Source organism: Pseudopipra pipra, chromosome 21 (genome assembly GCF_036250125.1).
Source record: "Pseudopipra pipra isolate bDixPip1 chromosome 21, bDixPip1.hap1, whole genome shotgun sequence".
Classification (NCBI taxonomy): domain Eukaryota; kingdom Metazoa; phylum Chordata; class Aves; order Passeriformes; family Pipridae; genus Pseudopipra; species Pseudopipra pipra.
In genome coordinates this window covers 3,092,252-3,109,374 of record NC_087569.1, presented here as the reverse complement: position 1 = coordinate 3,109,374, position 17,123 = coordinate 3,092,252, and the positions used below count along the sequence as shown (strand labels likewise).

Sequence of the window (17,123 nt, the reverse complement as noted above, 5' to 3'; positions counted from 1 at the left end):
CCAGCCCCAGATCACCACTCTGGGAAAACCATGGCATGTGGCTCTGCCCCCACCAAGCCTTCCCAGCTGCCTGCCCAGGATACTGGGAATCTGCTTTTAGTGGCAGTGTGCTCAAGCATCCTTACCTCAGGACTCCAACCTGCTGTGGGCACCTTCCCCTCCAGCCCTCCCATGGGATGGCAGTGCCAGGAGCACCAGCCTGGGCACCCCTGACACTTGGAGGCTGTGGCAGCAGGAGCAGGGAACCTGTGCCATGGTGGAAACACCCCCAATAGCCCCTCAAGGTCCCATCCCACCACCCCCAGCACCTCTCCCCACACTCCCTCTTGCTGCTGCCCCTTTTCCGAGCAGCCCCAGCCCCGCTCCCACGCTCCTTGTCCCGCAGCCAGCTTTGGGAAGGATATTCCTGGCGTGTTTCTCCTTGACAGCCACTTCCTGCGCATTAATGGCCTTATTGATGCTGACGGTCTGCAAGGGAGAAGCGGTGGAGGGGGGTGACATGGGAAGGGTTTGGGCTCCCCCCTGGTCCCCCCTCACCCACTGAGACCCCCTGGCTCTGCCGGCACCTGCCAGTGCCTGGGTCCCATCCAGGTCCCCGGCCCTGCTCGTGCCAGCTGGATGCTGACCTTTCCCGGATGCCTTTCTGGGATGTGGTTGGCATCCGCTGGGTTCAGCTGCTGCCAGGACTCATTTACTCGGGATAATAACGATGCAATTAAAGCAGTGCCCACAAAGAACCCTCTGCTGCCCTTGGAGCGCTGGGACAGGCGGAGGGAAGGAGAATCCCTCCCCTGCCCTTGGATCACAGGCAGCAGCTGGCGGTGCCTACTCTGCTTTTGGAGGAGCTGAGTGGGGAGGACAATTCAGAGACCACTGCAAATCAGACAGTGGAGTGGCAGGACCACCTCCAGGGCTGCCTGGCAAGGTCCCAGCTGCTCCATGGATTAGAGGGAGAGGAGCTGGACCCACAGGCAGGACTTCCTGTGCAGGTGTTGGGGACCTCAGGGAGCTCACACTGAGGAGCCTGGGCAGAACCAGCCACCATTTATCCTATGGAAAACAGTGGCAGCCACTGGAAGCATTTTCCAAGCAGGATTTTTAACCCTACCCCATTTCTGATCCTACATGGGGGCACAGTGATGCTGGCTCGGGGTCACCCTCTCCCCAAGCTCCAGCATCGCCAAGTGCTTCCCTGGCACCTGCTCCATGAGGATCCTGCTGCCCAGGGAAGGAACCATCTGGCTCAGCACTGCCAGGAGTAGCTCATTACTGACATAAACCAATTAAAGCAGAGGGATTAATCCCAACACCTCCCTCACTGCAATCCTGTGACTCTGCTTCCTGGCCCTCTCCAAGGTGGCCCCACACTGCTTCATCTCCATGGACCACGGTGACTCTGTGCTGAGCAGGGCTGGGGGGGGCCCTTAGGACCCCAAATACGGTGGGATACAGCCCAAACCCCCAGGAAGTCCCTCTGCCACCAAAGCATGTCCCAGCTGGAGCAGGAACAATGATGGGCCGAGACAGAAGTGACCTCACCCCCAGTGCACCCCCAGCCCAGCACTCCCATCCCAGAGCTGAGCACCCCCTTAGCTGAAGCTGCATCCTGGTGTCCCAGTATGAACCAGCTCTGCCGTGGGGATGCTGCTGCTCCATGGTGTTTGCAGCCCCATCCCTAGGGCACATCACCCTCACCACTTACTGGTGACCATGACCAGTAAAGACCACAGAGGTGACCATGGAGGTCACCAGCAGGACACTGGAGGCGTATTTTGGGGTGTCAGGAGACCTGTATTGCCAGTTGCAAGGCACCCATCCCAGGCACCCAGAGCAGAACCTGGATCTCAGCTTGGTTTTTTAAGGAGAGCTGAAAGGAACACCGGCAATGGAGAGTCCTGACCCCACCAAACACCCCTTCCTGAGGAGCTGGATGGAGGCAACAGGTTCCCAGCACATGAGGACAAGGGTGGGAGTCACCTCTGCAGCTCTGCCCATCCCAGAGACCACAGCCCCTCGTCAGGAAAACCATATGAATCAATTCAGTATTAAAAAAATCCCAACATAAACCATCAGGAAGGTGCCTCTGCCAGCAGCCACAGCCTGGAGAGGGATGTCTGTGTCCCAGAGGCTTGGAGCAAGATACCCACATCCCAACAGTGCCAACAGCCTGGGGGATGCCCGTATCCCAACAGCCATCCCCAAGCCCCCCACTCCATTTGGAGCACACATGATGTCTGTGGGGATGGCAGAAAGGTTTTCCAGGGTAAAGCAGGATCCCACATTCCTGTCCTGGTTGCTGTGGACACCCCATGTCCCCACTGCATTCCCAGGAGGGCAGGGCAGGGGTCCCATCCCGGGAGCCACTCAGAGATGCCCAAAGTGCCTCTCCAGCAGCTCTGGCAGTGCCCACATGAGCAAAACAGAGAAACACGGAGCAGCAGCGAGGGACCAAGGCTGGAAGTGTTACCTCCAAGGGATCAGCGGGGTCATGGAGGGTGATTTGGCTGCAAAACTGGGTCAGGAAGGAGGGAAAATTGGGGCTGCCTGGACAGTGAGCCCTGACCTCTTTCTTACAGAGGGTCTTTCACCCTGACTCCCCGATACTGCTTCCTAACACCATCCCGCTCCTGCAGCTGATGGAATTTGAATTTAATTATGAGCTTCTAACCTAAGAGGGCGCCTTCTGACCCACCAGGCCACGTCCTGGGCAGCTCTGCTCCAGCTCTGGTTTTGTGCTGATGGAGGGCTGTCAGCCCCCATCCCTGTGCCCACGGGTGCCCAAAGGGAACAGGGCAGGGGACACAGGGGACATGGGGCTGTCCCACACCCCACCCTGCTGCCAGGACAGGAAACCCCGGGGTTTCCTCTTGTGCAACAGGCCCGGAGGGAAGTGGGAGGAGAGGCCGGAGGGGCCATTGCACAAGGGGAGGTTTGAGGGGTGACGCTGCAATCCCGACACCCCGGTGGGACAGAGCTCAGTGGGGCAGGACCTGGGACAGGGCTGGGCACAGGGCTCTGCTAGGCTGGAGAATGGCTCCATGGGTGCTGCAAGGGCTAGGAATGCTGCAAGTGCTGGGAACACTGCAAGGGCTGGGAATGCTACAAGCACCGTTAGCTTTCCACCACTGAGCAGAGCAAGGAAATCCCACTGGCATGAGCATAGAAAGGCTCAGGCCATTTGGGAGAGGAGCAGTTTGGGACTATCTGTCCCAGAGCAGTAGGACCTGCCCAGATGCCTTTTCCTCCCTCTGCAACACCCAGATGGTTCCCAGGAACCTGTGGAAGGTCTCTTGCCCACAGCTTGATGGGCCACCATAGCCCTGTCCCATGGGAATTCAGCGCCGAATCCCACTGGCTACGAGCTCTGCCAGCCCTTGGGGTGATCTGGACTAACCCCATGGGAATCCCCAACCCCAGACTCAGCCCAGCCCCTCCCACAAGCAGAGGCCACAGCAGGACAGAGTCCCCAAGCAGGGTGACCCCCCGTCCATGGCTCACGTCACACGTCCGGGTGTGCGGCCGCCGGCTCCAGACAGGGACAGAGGAGCCCAAAACTGCATGGAAGGAGTGGGACAGGGCGACAGAGACTCTCTGAGCCCCAAGACACACTTCCCTCTGTCACACACACCCTCACCCCCCATCAGGTCTCCCCAGATTATGCTCTCAGGCTCTGATTCCAACATGTCCCGTTCGGAGGCGAAGAGCCAAGCTTGGCTCAGGAGCAGCGCGACGCCTTCCCGCTTCTTTCATTTCCAAAAGGAAATGAGTGTTGATTAAAGAATCCAGAGCTACTGCAAATTATTTGGAGAAACTGAGTAAGTCGCAGTGCAAATCCTCTTAGCAATGCTCCCTCATTTCTCCTTAATTCCTTTCTATAAATGGAGAGCCGGGACGGAGCATACCTCTGGAAAACCGCTCGCAAGCCCTGCAGACGCAGGGGCTCCGGGAAGGGAGTGAGCAGGGAGACCTGACTACAACAAGCCTGGAAGGAAAATCCACGAGCCTAATTAAAATGCAGATCCCAGCAGAGCAAAGCTTGGCTCCGGCCCTGGAGGTGTGCAGGACACAGGGTGCAGGGAGCTCTTCCGAGGGCACGTCTCTGTAAACATTACTCACCATCAGCACAGCCCAGTGGCAAATCCCGGCCCTGGTGGGGCTCAGGGAAGGTTTTTTTCTGGCAAAATCCTGGAGCAAAGCCAGCTGGATAACACCAGGGGTGCTCAAAGCCCTGCTGGGGACTGATGGGAGCTCCTGGGGACACTTGGGGTGGCCGTGGTTCCCCCCATGCCGGGTGCCCACGGCCTGACAGCAGCAGCAGGAGCAGGGAATGAGCCTGGCTTTGTGCCCGCCAGCAGCTGGAGGGAAAGGGAGGCAGGAAGGCAGGAAAGCAGTGCCAGCAGGGCTGGCTGTATGTAAAACCCAGGGATATATTTCTACATGTCAGGTAAGAGGATGCTCAGCACAACCCAATCTTCCCGCTCAGTCCTGAAGGCTTCCTGTGAGCATGGAGTGAGGGGACAGGAAAAATACCTTCCCAACACTTAATCCAGGCTATTTGGCTTCATCCACTGCTGGACCCATGAGTTTGGAAAGCAAGTGCTCCTCTCCTGGCTGAGCACACACCAGAGCTGCTCCAGGGATGAAGCTCCTTGTCCAGGCTGTGTGAGCACCTGAAGGTGCTGCTGCTCTTCTTGTCTCCTCCTCCCTCCAGATGAGAAATAATTCCCACAATGACACGAGTCTCAGATTTCCCATTGCTTGAGCCACAAAAACAACCATTTTCCCCAAAGCAGTGATGTTTTCCAGCAACAGAGACCCCAAAACCTTGCTGCATCCTCCGGGCTCACTCCCAGTGGCAGTGGCTCAAGATGTCCCTCTCCAGGAGGAGATGCTGATGCCACCAGCCCCAGATGCCAGCAGGAAGAGGACCAAGGTGTCCAGTGATAACCCTGAATCCCAAGGGACACCAGCATGGGGGCCTTGGGTGGGTGTTTGGGGACACCCTGCACACGGAACACCCCAAACCAGCGTCACTGGGAAGGCAGCCACAGGCTCCGGGAGCCACATTGGAATCCGATGGCATCACCATGATGCTCTCCTTGGCAGAGACCTGCCCTGGCACTGCCTCCTCCAAGTCTGCTCTCCCAAGGCTGGCAGGATGATGACTTCAGATTGATGTCATCCTTGGTGCACCCACTGCCGGCCCCTCCGGCGCTCGGCAATGCCAACGGAGCAGTGTTATGGAGGAGCTCTTCCAGCACAGGTGGGGCTTCCAGGGAAAAAACACCTGGGCTAGATATTGGAGGGGTGGTGTGAGGGTCAGGAGGTCTCCAACCACAAGGAGACACATGAGGCTGGAAGTTGCTGTCCGACTTCCACCACGCCTTTGCCTTGAGAGCTCCCGTCCGTTATCACGGTAGGATGCCCATTTGGAGTGTGCCTGGACAGCCCACCCCACCAGCTGCCAGCTCCTCCAGGGCAGCAGAGGTTGGGATCCACAGGGTGATGCTCCTATGAGCTGTGTGTGCAAGGACTTGACCCACTGCTGGCTCTTCCAGAGCCTCCAGAGAAAATCCTGACTTCCACACCACCAGGAGAGCTGGGGCAGGATGAGACAGCACGATCCCATTGCTCCTCCACCTTCGAGGCAAAGAAGGAAGACAACCACCCAAGTGATCCATGGTGTGTCCTGAAGGCTCCAATGAGACACCCGATGCCAGGAGGGAAAGCTGGGCTGATCCTGGGAAGGGTTTGGCTCCACCAACCCCGGAGACAAGAACTCACCACTGTGAACATATCACTTCCCACCATGGGGGACCAGCACCTGGAGTGCTGGGCCACTGGGTTTCTCCAGGGCCATGAACAACTTTGCAGATAAATGAACAATTATGCAGATTAGTTACTCAGACATGTGGTTTTTAAATCCAGTTTAAAGGACGTGGACTTTTCCAACACACAGATAAACTTTGGAGGAAAAAAAAAAGGATGGTGAGGAAAGTGATTTTGGGGAGAACAGCCAGCAAAAAGCAAGGCTACATAAGCCAGACCTCACAGTGACCACTGGGGAAGCTCATACCTTAAAATTTGGATCCCCAGCTCCCGCTGCCGGGCACTTCCAACCCCCCCAGCACAACCAGAGCCCATCACAGGGGGCTGGATCCGGGGTGAGGCAGAAATCCAGGAGGATCCCCAGGATCCTCACCCCTCCATGACTGCCCCCCACAACACCCACGCACATCCCCTCATTACTCTCTCCACCTAATCACTGCTCGCTCTGACCCCACGTGTCCAGTCGGCTCGAGCCTTTCCCACGAGCTGCCCCAATATCCAGGCTTTTAATTTTAAATGGGGATTTTATGCAAGGATAATCTCTTCCAGCAGCGGTGATTTCTGTCTGGGGAGGGAGGGTGGCTGTGTCTGCCAGGGTCAGCGGTCCAGGAAGGTCTTCCACCACCTTCAAATATTCCTGAAACATTCCCAGTGGTCCTGACCGGAGTCTTCTGCCTCCCAACAGATGCAAATATTTGGGCATTTTTTGGGACAGGAGGAAATAAAGGAGCAGATTTAAGGAGCCCATATCCAGATGTGCATTTCTGTGATCAGCTGCCATCCAGGACCCACCTTCCTTCCAGGAACACGAGGGTGCCTGTCGCCCTAGCAGGATGCTCCCAAATTAAGCTGGGATGTGGAGCAGGGTGGTGCCAAGGTAGTGCTGGTGGAAATTCTTCCTTGCAGTGCTTCTGGGTGAGCAGCAACTCCTGGGAGCAGGTTGGGGAATCCCTAACCTGTCATACCCCCAGGATATCTGGATCCTGCATCCCTCCCCCATTATCCCCAGGGATATCTGGATCCTGCAACGGTGCCAAGAACAGCCAGGACCCGCATGGGCTCCACGCTGCACCTGAGGGACCTGCTGGAGCACCGGGAAAAGCCAAATCCCTCTTCCCGGGTGAACAGCGCAGGGATGACCACGCTCCCAGCAGGAACGGACCCTAAAACCCCACTTTTCACCCCAAACTTGTTTCTGTCCCTTATACCTGGGCGAGCTGCTGCTGTGACAGCAGCACTGGGCGTGGGGACACGGATGCACGGAGACACGGATGCGTGGGGACACGGGTGCTGGTGGAGGCATGGATGTAGGGAGACATGGATGCGTGGGGACGCGGGTGCTCGTGGCGGCAGGGAAGCACGGAGAGAGACATGGATGCACGGGGACACGGGTGCTCGTGGGGACACCGGGTGCTCGCGGGGACACCGGGTGCTCGCGGCACCGCCTGAACCCAGCCGAGCCGAGGGCCGGGGGGAGGCGAGTTACAGGGGTGGGCGGCTGGGAGCGAACCCTCCCCGGCCGCATCACCGCGGGGACGAGCCCCCCGCGGCCGCCACCCGAACCATCCGCGACGTTCCCCCGCGAACCGCCGGGACCCAGGCGGGCACGAACTTCCCCGGGCAGGAGCTTTCCCGGACGCGCCCCCGGAATGCCCCTGGATGCCGGTCCGTGGGGGCGGAAGGCGGAGGGGGTGCGATGCTCCCCGGGAGGTGTGTGGGGGGGTGTCCCGGGGGCGCGCACTTACCACCTTGCCCAGCTCCATGGCGGGGGCTGCGGGGTCGGTGCGGGCTCAGCGCGGCGCGGCGGCGGCGGCGCCCATGGCGGCGGCCCCGGGGGCGGCGGCGCTGGAAGGTTCTGCCGGGCAGAGGCGGCGGAGCGGGGCGGGAGGAGCGGGGGGGTGCGGGGAGGGGGCGGGGGGTGCGGGGAGGGGGCGCACGGGCGGTGCGGGGCGGGGGGGGGGGGGGGCGCGGCCGCGGCTGCTCGGCCGGAATAACAAAGGAGCCGTCGGGGGGCGGCACTGGCGGGGGGCGTCCCGCAGATCCGCCCGCCCACCCCCAGCGCTCCCCCCGCCCCGCGCCGGGTGCGGGGCAGCGGCGGAAGGGGGGGTGGAGGGAGGATGGACGGAGGGTGGGGAGGGAGGGGGGCTCCGTGCCCCCCGGGGCAGCCGGTGCGAGCCTTGCCCGAGCCCTGCCCTCCTGCTCCACGTCCTGCCCTCCTGCTCCATGTCCTGCCCTCCTGCTCCATGTCCTGCCCTCCTGCTCCACGTCCTCCCCGCCGCCTGAGCCCTGCTTCATCCCCCGCCCGACCCCCGGCCCCACTGCCAGATCTGCTGCCCCATCGCTGCCCCCCTGCTCCATCCCGTGCCTCATTCCCTGCCCCACCTGCACCATCCTGCTCCACCACCTGCCCCACTGCCAGACCCCTTGCTCTACCCTGCCTGGCCTCCTGCTCCACTGACAGATCTGTTGTCCCATCCCCGTTCCCCTGCTCCATCATCCCTTGTCCCACCTGCACCCTCCTGCTCCATCAACCTGCCCCACTGACTGATCCCCTGCCCCACTGCCAGATCCCTGTCTTACCCCCGTCTGACCCTCTACCCCTGTGTAGATCCCTGCTCTACTCCCTGCCCCCTGCCCAACTCCCTGTCCCCTGCCCTACCCCTGTGTCTGCCCCATGTTCCTGCCCCATCCCCTGTGCCACCTGCACCTCCTACCCCACAGCCTGGACTCCCTGTCCCACTGCCAGGGATCCCTGTTTTACCCCTGTGTGACCTCCTACCCTTGTGTGACCTCCTACCCCTGTTTTTTCCCCCCAGCTCCATCCCCTGCCCCATCTCTGTGCCTGGGGATGAAGCTACACTGGCAGGTCTGGCCGGGACCTGCTCAGGGTTCCCTCGCCCCAGAGCCCACTCGAATCTCGGTTCCAACAACAAAAGCAATTAAACCAGCGTGCTAACGAGCCCTGTGCCCCGAGCCAACCACTCACAGGCTCGATGACCACCACGGCCACCTCACCACGGCACAGGCAAGCACCCAGGCAGGAGGATTTTAGTTTTTCCCAGCTCCTCTCTGTGCTCAAGGAACATTTTCCAACGGGAGGCACAAAAGAAACGCAAACAATTCTTCTATCACTCAGTGAATCCTCCAAAAGCAACTCCAAAGCACCACCCGGCCCCTCGGCTGCGGCGGCGGAGACGCTTCAGAGCCCGGAGAACAAAGTGCTGCTGCGGGGCCGGCCCGGCCAACACGTTAATCCCTCGGGATTACTGCAGTCTAGTCACGGCTCAGCCACTTACTCCGGGATGGTGACTTGGCCTCTCTTAATGAGATAACAGGATCCCACATCCCCGAGGGAACAGAGAGCTGCCACCCCTGCGCCCTGCCAGCACCCAGCCCTGCACCCAGCCAGCTCCTCCCAGCCTTGGGGCAGCTTTTAGGGCCAGACCAGGTCGTGTTTTCCTCAGGTGGCTGTTAAAGCCCCTGCTGAGATTCCTGGGATGGAGGGGTGGATGGAGCACCGCACTGCTTGCCTCAGGGCTCGTGGCTCATCGTCTTTTTGCTGGACCAAATGTGTTTTGCTGGACCAGATGGCTTCAAGCAGCAGCCAAATTCCTCTGGGAGCAGAGTCTGGAGGCTGGGAATGAGCCTGGGGCAGTGCTCTTGGGGCAGATGCATTTCTTGATGGCAGGTACCCACCCTTTGTGGGGGGGACCTGCCCCTGCTGGGGGACCTGCCCCCATGACAGGGACCTGCCCCATCAAGGGGATGGGTCTGTGCCCTCCCCCCACTGAAGCTCCTCGGTGAGCGATTCCCAGCCGTGTTCTCCACATGGAAAGTGAGAGCTTGGATCCTTGCTGTGCAGCCCAGCCCCCAGCCCAGTGTTCCCCCTGGTTTAAAGGGATCCTGGAATTAATTAATTCCCCCTTAGCTGGGTTTAGCATCACTCCGAACCCGATGCCGTGACTGCTGCTGCCCTGGGATGTCCTGCAGGTGCAGTCCAGGATTCCCAGGGCACCATCTCCAGAGGCACCAAGAAGCCAGGCCACTGCTTCCAGAGGCCACAGCCTTAGCACTTGGCAATCAGGTATTAATAGCTCATTTGCATGAAGAAACCTTCAGGCAGGTATGCAAATAACACAGCCAAAAACAAAGAGCATCCTCTGGACCAAAACCAGTCCCTCCCACACACACAGGATAGATGGGACTTTCCCTATGATGCCACCTGCATGAAAAATAGCCTGTAAAATAATATCCAGGATCCATCCTTTATCTCTAGTTGCTGTAATGCCATTGGAACACGCCATGCCAGGCTGCCCACCTCCCACCCACAGGCTCTGAGCTCCCAGCATCCCTCCTTAATCCCCCAAATTAAGTCAGCTCGTCATCATTAACCTTATTTTCCCAAATCAAGCTTTCAGAGCAGCTCTCCCTTGAACAAAGCACTCAGCTCAGGGGGGGAAGGTGGTTATTGCTGCCGTGGAGGGGCTCCTGCAGACCCTGCAGAGCTGGGACATCCCAGTGTCTGAGGCCAGTTCCTCATGGATGAGCTGCCCCAACCAGCAAAGCCCAGAGTTTGGAGACCACCAGGAAGCACTTGGAATAAAAGCAGGGAGCTCCAAATCCAGCTGGCTTCACAGCGTGGGAGGGGGCTTCAGCCAGGGGGCAAAAATAGAGCCAAGGCAGCTCTAGGAGAAAACAATTTTGGGAAGGTCCCTGGAGCAAAGGGAAACCACAGTTCCCCACTGGCCAGCAAAGCTGGAAGCACCGAGCAGGGATAAAGCTCAGGAGGGGCTGGTGTGGCCTGTGAGGACACATCCCATCCCTAGAGGGATGCACTGTGGAAGGAATTTCCTTCTTGCTGTGGTTCACTGCACTGCTGTGAGGACACAGGGGTGAAGAGCCACTCCAGGCTCCACAGTGCTCCCAGGTTATTCCCAGGGAATATACAGAGCATCCCCCTCGGGTGTGCAAACCCACACACTTCATCCCAGGCTCCAGCAACCCCCTCCAGGGCTGCATCCCATCCCAGAAATTTGGGATGAGCTTTCAGAGGCCCAGCCCTAGCAAGCCTCTCTGGAGTGAATGTGCTCCAGGTGGGATGGAGGGAATTAGGGGGATGCACTGATGGGGCTGCTGAACAACTACAGGGCATCACAGGCACTGCCTCCATTGGGATAGGAAGGGACCTTTCCTGCAGGGAATAGGGAAGGCAAAGCAGGGGCTGCTCCCCTGGAGAACCAGGGAGGAGGCAGCCCCTCACTTCCCCTTGTCCCACGAGTGCCTTCATCCCCCCCTGGCTGATCCAGAGAGCTGGAGAGTTCCCTCCTCTCCCTCCAGCTGTCCTGAATCTCCTCGGGAGCTTCACTCCAAGCCCCTTTTCTCCCCCCTGCCCCTCCATCCTCCTGCTCCGTGACTCTCCTGCCAGATGCTGGCACAGTGCATGTGGTTGGGACCACGATGGATGAAGGAGGAAGAGACATCCATCATCTTCCCCACCCGCTGGAGGCTCTGCAAGCAGCTTTTAAACTCTGTTTCGGCAACTGTCTCCCATTAAAATGACAGAAATTAGGGTAAAATGTCTCGGCAAATGTGTCCTTTTGCCATCACAGCCCGGTGAGGCTCCTCGGAAACGCTCTCCCAGGCTTTGGCTTTTATTGCTTTTACATCCCCGACTTCTGCTGGAGCTCAGGGCAGGATGGAGTGGAAAACCTGGGCCATGCTGCTCCAGGGAGCATTTACATGCCTCTCAAAGGTCTCCTTCCCTATTTTCCCCCTCCTTCTGTTCATTTTACCAGGTCTAAAAATACTCAGAAGCCTTTAAAACCCTCTTCCCCTGCAGCCGCCTCCCTCCTGGATGACTAATAATATCTGTTGCTCTCTCTTGATCTCTCTGTATTTCCCAAGTATTCCCCAAGGGAAGGAACCAAACTGGAGCTGTGCTCCCAACCCACCCCTGAGATCCACAGACTCCTAAATTTGTTTTCCTCAAGGAATGGCATTTTTTTCCCAGCTTCTCGGGTGTAGGAGCAGTTTAAACCCACCTCCTCAGCTCACACTAAATTACTCCAGCTCCACGGCTTAACTCTGCTCAGTGCTGCTGGAGCATCGTTCTGATATGGGAGCTCCAGGATCCTGGGATTTTCGGAATAGCAGGTTCACTGGGAAAACCATCAGGCACTTAGAAAACTATTTATTGTCTGTTTTGCAGGTTTCAGCTCTTTCCAGCAGCTCTCCAGCCTTGGAGCACTCCCTTGGGGATGTGCTGTGGAGGCTGGATTAGGCTGGGTTTGATGTCTGGTCCTTGGAGTTGGATGAGCAGCACTGGCTGTGCAAGGAGCTTGGATTTTAGGAGAACAGGGTGAATGCTGGGCATTGGGGGGGGTATTTGGAATAGTGGGATTTGGAGGGAATCCCCGCCTTGCTGTCACTGTTGGTGGCAATGGCTTTTTTTCCCACTAAACTGGGATGTTGGAACACTGTAACAGGGATCAGCTTTCCTGACTGATCCCCTGCACTGCTCCATGTCTTTCTGAAACAGAGCCAAGGCCTGTGCCAGGCACATTTCCCACTGCCAGCAGCACACCACAGATTAGTCAGGATCCAGGGATGGAGCAGCACTTGGCAGAAGCTGGAGGTGTGATGAGTTTCTCAGGACTCAGACTCTGCAGTACGGCCAAACCCCTTGGGGCTGATTCCACCTCATCACGATTTTCCACAGGGATCCAGCAACAACCAACCTTTGGAAATCCCTCACACTAACACTGGTGATGTAAAAGAAGTCCCCCAAACCATCACGGTCCTGCTGAACCAGCTGCTTTCTGCCCCAACCCTGCCCTGCACAGACGCAGATTTAAAAGGCATTTGGGTGCTGTGACACTTCTGGAAATCCCCCCTGCCCGGATAATGCCCAAATACCTTTGCAAATCTTGATTTAGGAAAAATATCCGCTCGGGAGCGGTGCTTAAAAAGCTCAAGGCCACTTTCAAATCCTTGTAATGCTGCAGTTTCCTGGGCATGTGAAAGCGAGAGGAAAAAGCAGATCAGGCTGAAGCAGGCACGGGGCCAGGGCTGGCGGCCGTGCCCAGGGCTGTGCTGGCACAGAGAGGAAGGGAGCAGGCAGGAGGAGGCAAGAGTGGGCAGGAGGAGGCAGAAAGAGGCAGGAGCAGCCACGAGCAGGCAGAAGGAGGCAGGAGTGGGCAGAAGGAGAGGCAGGCAGGAGAAGGCAGAAAGAAGCAGGAGCAGCCAGGAGTAGGCAGGAGTAGGCAGAAGGAGGTGGGAGCGGGCAGGAGCAGGCAGAGGAAGGCAGGAGTGGGCAGGAGTAGCCAGGAGCAGGCAGGAGGAGGCAGGAGGAGGCAGAGGCAGGCAGGAGAAGGCAGGAGTGGGGAGGAGTAGGCAGGAGCAAGCAGGAGGAGGCAGAAGGAGGCAGGAGGCAGAGGCAGGCAGGAGAAGGCAGGGGTGGGCATGAGCAGGGAGGAGCAGGGAGGAGCAGGCAGGATTAGCCAAGGGGTTATTTCAGTGCTGAGCTCCCCCAGCTCCTCACCATGACTGGCCCAGCACGGGGAGCTGGGAGAGGAGCAGCCCCTCCACATGGCCCCGAGCAGGGGATCCATGAAGGGCTCCCAGGGCTCAGCACATGATCCCTGTGGGACACAGGGGTGTGGGTGAAACTGGCACTGCTGCCAGCCCGGGCTGTGGGCAGGGAGCCCAGCTCCATTATCCCCCTGCCTTTACAGGAAGCAGCAGCTTGGTTGTGTTGTCAATATACAGATTTTCTTTAAAACAATCAAAAAGCAAACGCCGGGTCCGCGGTGCCGCCATCGACCCTTTGGTATTTTTAGCTGCCGGTTCAATCCATCCCTGTCAGTGTTACAGCAACCACAGAGCCCCGAGGAACACGGCTCAGCGGGGCTGCTCCGAGGTGAGCACAGCTCAGGGAGCAGCAAGGCAATGCCAAAGGGATTAAAAATGCAAGAGGGAAAGAGAGAGGCGGGATAAGCAGCATCCTCTCCCCTCGCTGCTTCAGCCTCCTCTCAGGTAAATCCTCCCATCCAAACCCGGAGCAGGAAAGCTCCTCTTCTCCACCTAGGAAGTCATAGAAAGGGTGAGACTGAGCTGAGTGGTGCAGTGGATGGGCTGGAGGGAAGGGAGGGCATCCAGAGGGAGCTGGACAGGCTGGAGCAGTGGGTACATGGGAACCTCATGAGGTCCAACCAGGCCAAGGGCAGGGCCATGGACCTGGGCCAGGACAATCCCTGACACCAGCCCAGGCTGGGCAGGTCTGTGAGGACACCAGAGGTCTGTGAGGATAAACACTCCCAGCATCTCTCTCCATCCATGGGGCCATTTACCCCCATCAAAGGCTCCCAAATTTGTCCTTCCTTTTCCACTTGCAGCCCCTCCATACCCTGGATCCACTGTTTCTGTAGTGATTCAGGGGATTCCACCACCAGTGATTCAGTAGATGGTTGATGGATGGATAGATGAGGGTGGAGATGGATGGATGGATGTATGGATGGAAGAGTGGATGGATGGATGGATGGAGGGGTGGATAGAGGGATGGAGAGCACCCTTTGGAGAAGGACTGGGGGATTCTGGTGGGTGACAAATGGGATGTGACCCAGCCATGTGGACTGGCAGCCCAGAAAGCCAAGTGTCTCCTGAGACCCCCCTGGAGCTGCCTCCAGCTCTGGGATCCTGGTACAGGACAATGGGGTTAAAATGAAGGTGGGATCAGGTTGGACATGGGGAAGAAATGTCAGACCAGGAGGGTGGTGAGGGGCTGGCACAGGTGAATCATGGCAGTGGGATGTAACCCTGCCCACCTAACCTCAGCCAATATCCACATGGCCACTTGCTCACCACTGCAGGTGTCCCGTGTCCCCTGCAGCCCCATCCATACTTCCAGGTTATCTGGGAATCCTCCTGTGATCCCCAGGCTGGCTCTTCCTCTGCACACACACAGTGCAGGGCTGCAGTGTTGCTTCCTCCCCGTCAGCCTCGCTGACACCACCGAGACAAGGAACCACCCAGGAGGAGGAAACAGGGTCAGCAAAGGTCACAGCCACACTGTGAACCCTCAGCTGGGCTCATCCTGCTGCTCCCTGGGCTGACAGGGGCCAGAGCTCTGCTGACACCCAGCTCCTTTGCAAGCCCCAGAGGTCACAGGGATCAATGCCCTCAGCATCTTTCTCCATCTGTGGGGCCATTGACCCCCATGAACAGCCCCCCAAATTCGTCCCCCCTTCTCTACTTGCAGCCCCTCCATATCTGGATCAGTGTCACCAGTGATTCAGAAGATGGTTGATAAGTCAGGGAATCCTAGAAATCCTAGAATGGTTTGGGTTTGAAGGGCCATCCAGTTCCACCCCAAGGGACACCTTCCACTATCCCAGGTTGCTCCAAGCCCCGTCCAACCTGGCCTTGGACACTTCCAGGGATGGGGCAGCCACAGCTTCTCTGGGCAACCTGTGCCAGGGCCTCCCCACCCTCACAGGGAAGAATTTCTCCCTAATATCCAATCCAAACCTACTCTCTTTCAGTTTGAAGCCATAAAACACGTCTCCACCCCTTTCCCTTTGAAGGTCTCAGATTCTGCCCTGGAGACTTTCATAAATGGGGATCTGAGGCTTCACGTGGAGCACAGTGCCAAAATACCTTCACCATTTGCTCCCAGGTGCCTTCCTCCCTCTCCCAAAGCACAGGGAGCCCTGTTCCTTCTGGAACCTCCAAACCTCTTAGGTGATCCTTGAATTGCCCCATTTGAGGAATCACTTCATTTATCTGCTTCTGTTTGCTCCTTGAATGGAGATCACAGATCTTGGCAATGCCACGTGTAACACTCAGCTCAGTGCCCAGCCAAGGCATCTGTAACCACCTCCCAGGACCTTCCCACGCCTTCTCCTGAGCTTTATTTCCACACAAAGCCAGACAGGGGGGCAGGGAGCTGTGTGGAGGCTCCAGTTCAGGCACACACACCTCAGCACCCAGCCCAAAAGTGAACAGCTCTGGCACAGCCGTGCAATGAAGGGGCAACAAACTCTCTTGAGGTGAAACCACCGGATACAATAGGTTGGGAACTGCCACAGGACACGTTTTCCCTGTGGCCAGACCCCATTCCATGGGGCCAGACCCTGCCTGGAGCCTGAACAGCAGTGCTGGGGCCACTGAGGGAAGTGGATGCTGTGCCTGCCTCCTGATGGGCAGTGGCCGAGGTATTTATAGGAAATAGGCAACATATTTGCAGCCTGGGGACAATTTCCAGCCCAGGGACAGTTTCCAGCCTGGAGTATGTTCAGATTTAAGCTCCAAATGGTCGCAGGGAGAGGTCGGAGAGAAGTGGGCGATGCCAGCTCGAAGCATTGCTGCCTCCTCCCAGTGCTCCCAGAGGTTTGTCTGCTTGCTTTGGGGTCAGAGGTCACTTCCCAGCTCTCCAATCCCCGACCCTGGCTGCCAAGCCCCTTGTCCACCTCCCTGTCTCCCAAAGAGCCACTTTCCAGAAGGGCTGTGGAGCCCTGGGCTCCGGAGAGCTGAAGGTTTGCCGAGGGGCAGAGGGTTGGCCTTGCTCCCAGCAGACTTGGTGGGATCAAGGAGCCCAGTTAAGTCCAGGGGGAAAGTGTTGGACCAAATGGATGTTCAAACATCACAGATTCCCTGCTCAGCATCCCTTCACATGCATCAGTGCCAGGATGATCCCCTGCAGGTGAACCTCAAGGGCTGGAGCCCCTCTGCTCTGGAGCCAGGCTGGGAGAGCTGGGGGAGTTCACCTGGAGAAGAGAAGGCTTCAGGGACACCTGAGAGCCCCTTCCAGTGCCTAAAGGGGCTCCAGGAGAGCTGGAGAGGGACTTGGGACAAGGGCCTGGAGGGATAGAACAAGGGGGAATGGCTTCCCACTGCCTGAGGGCAGGGTTGATTGGGATATTGGGAAGGAATTCTTGGCTGTGAGGGTGGTGAGGCCCTGGCACAGGTTGCCCAGAGAAGCTGTGGCTGCCCCATCCCTGGAAGTGTCCAAGGCCAGGTTGGACGGGACTTGGAGCAACCTGGGCTGGTGGAAGATGTCCCTGTCCATGGCAGGGGGTGGAACTGGATGAGCTTTAAGGTCCCTTCCAACCTAAACCATTCTGGGATTCTATGATACGGGGGTTCAAGCTCTCGTTGTGCTCTTTTAACAGTCCCAGTGGGCCACATTCCCGTGTCTGACACCTCTCCTGTGCCTGGGGCTGCTCCCGCTGCAGGTGATGCTCCCACAAAGAGCTCCCTGACCCTGCTGGGCTCGGAGCCCCTGGCACACCGCCTGC

At 58.2% G+C, this 17,123-nt stretch overlaps 1 protein-coding gene across 3 annotated transcripts in view; it reads right to left on the bottom strand.

The window, feature by feature from the left end:
- HIP1 (huntingtin interacting protein 1) overlaps positions 1–17,123 on the bottom strand; it is a 45,988-nt gene that overhangs the window by 15,636 nt on the left and 13,229 nt on the right. The window contains exons 1-2 of one of the 3 annotated variants that reach the window (XM_064677666.1): positions 7,575–7,770; positions 405–468 (exon numbers count right to left, since the gene is read on the bottom strand). In XM_064677666.1, coding sequence (XP_064533736.1) covers positions 405–468; positions 7,575–7,592 — 82 coding nt within the window. In that variant the 5' untranslated portion in view covers positions 7,593–7,770. Of the gene's footprint in view, positions 1–404; positions 469–4,116; positions 4,137–7,574; positions 7,771–17,123 lie in introns of those variants that run through there. The other 2 variants (XM_064677667.1, XM_064677665.1) reach the window with 2 other exon arrangements.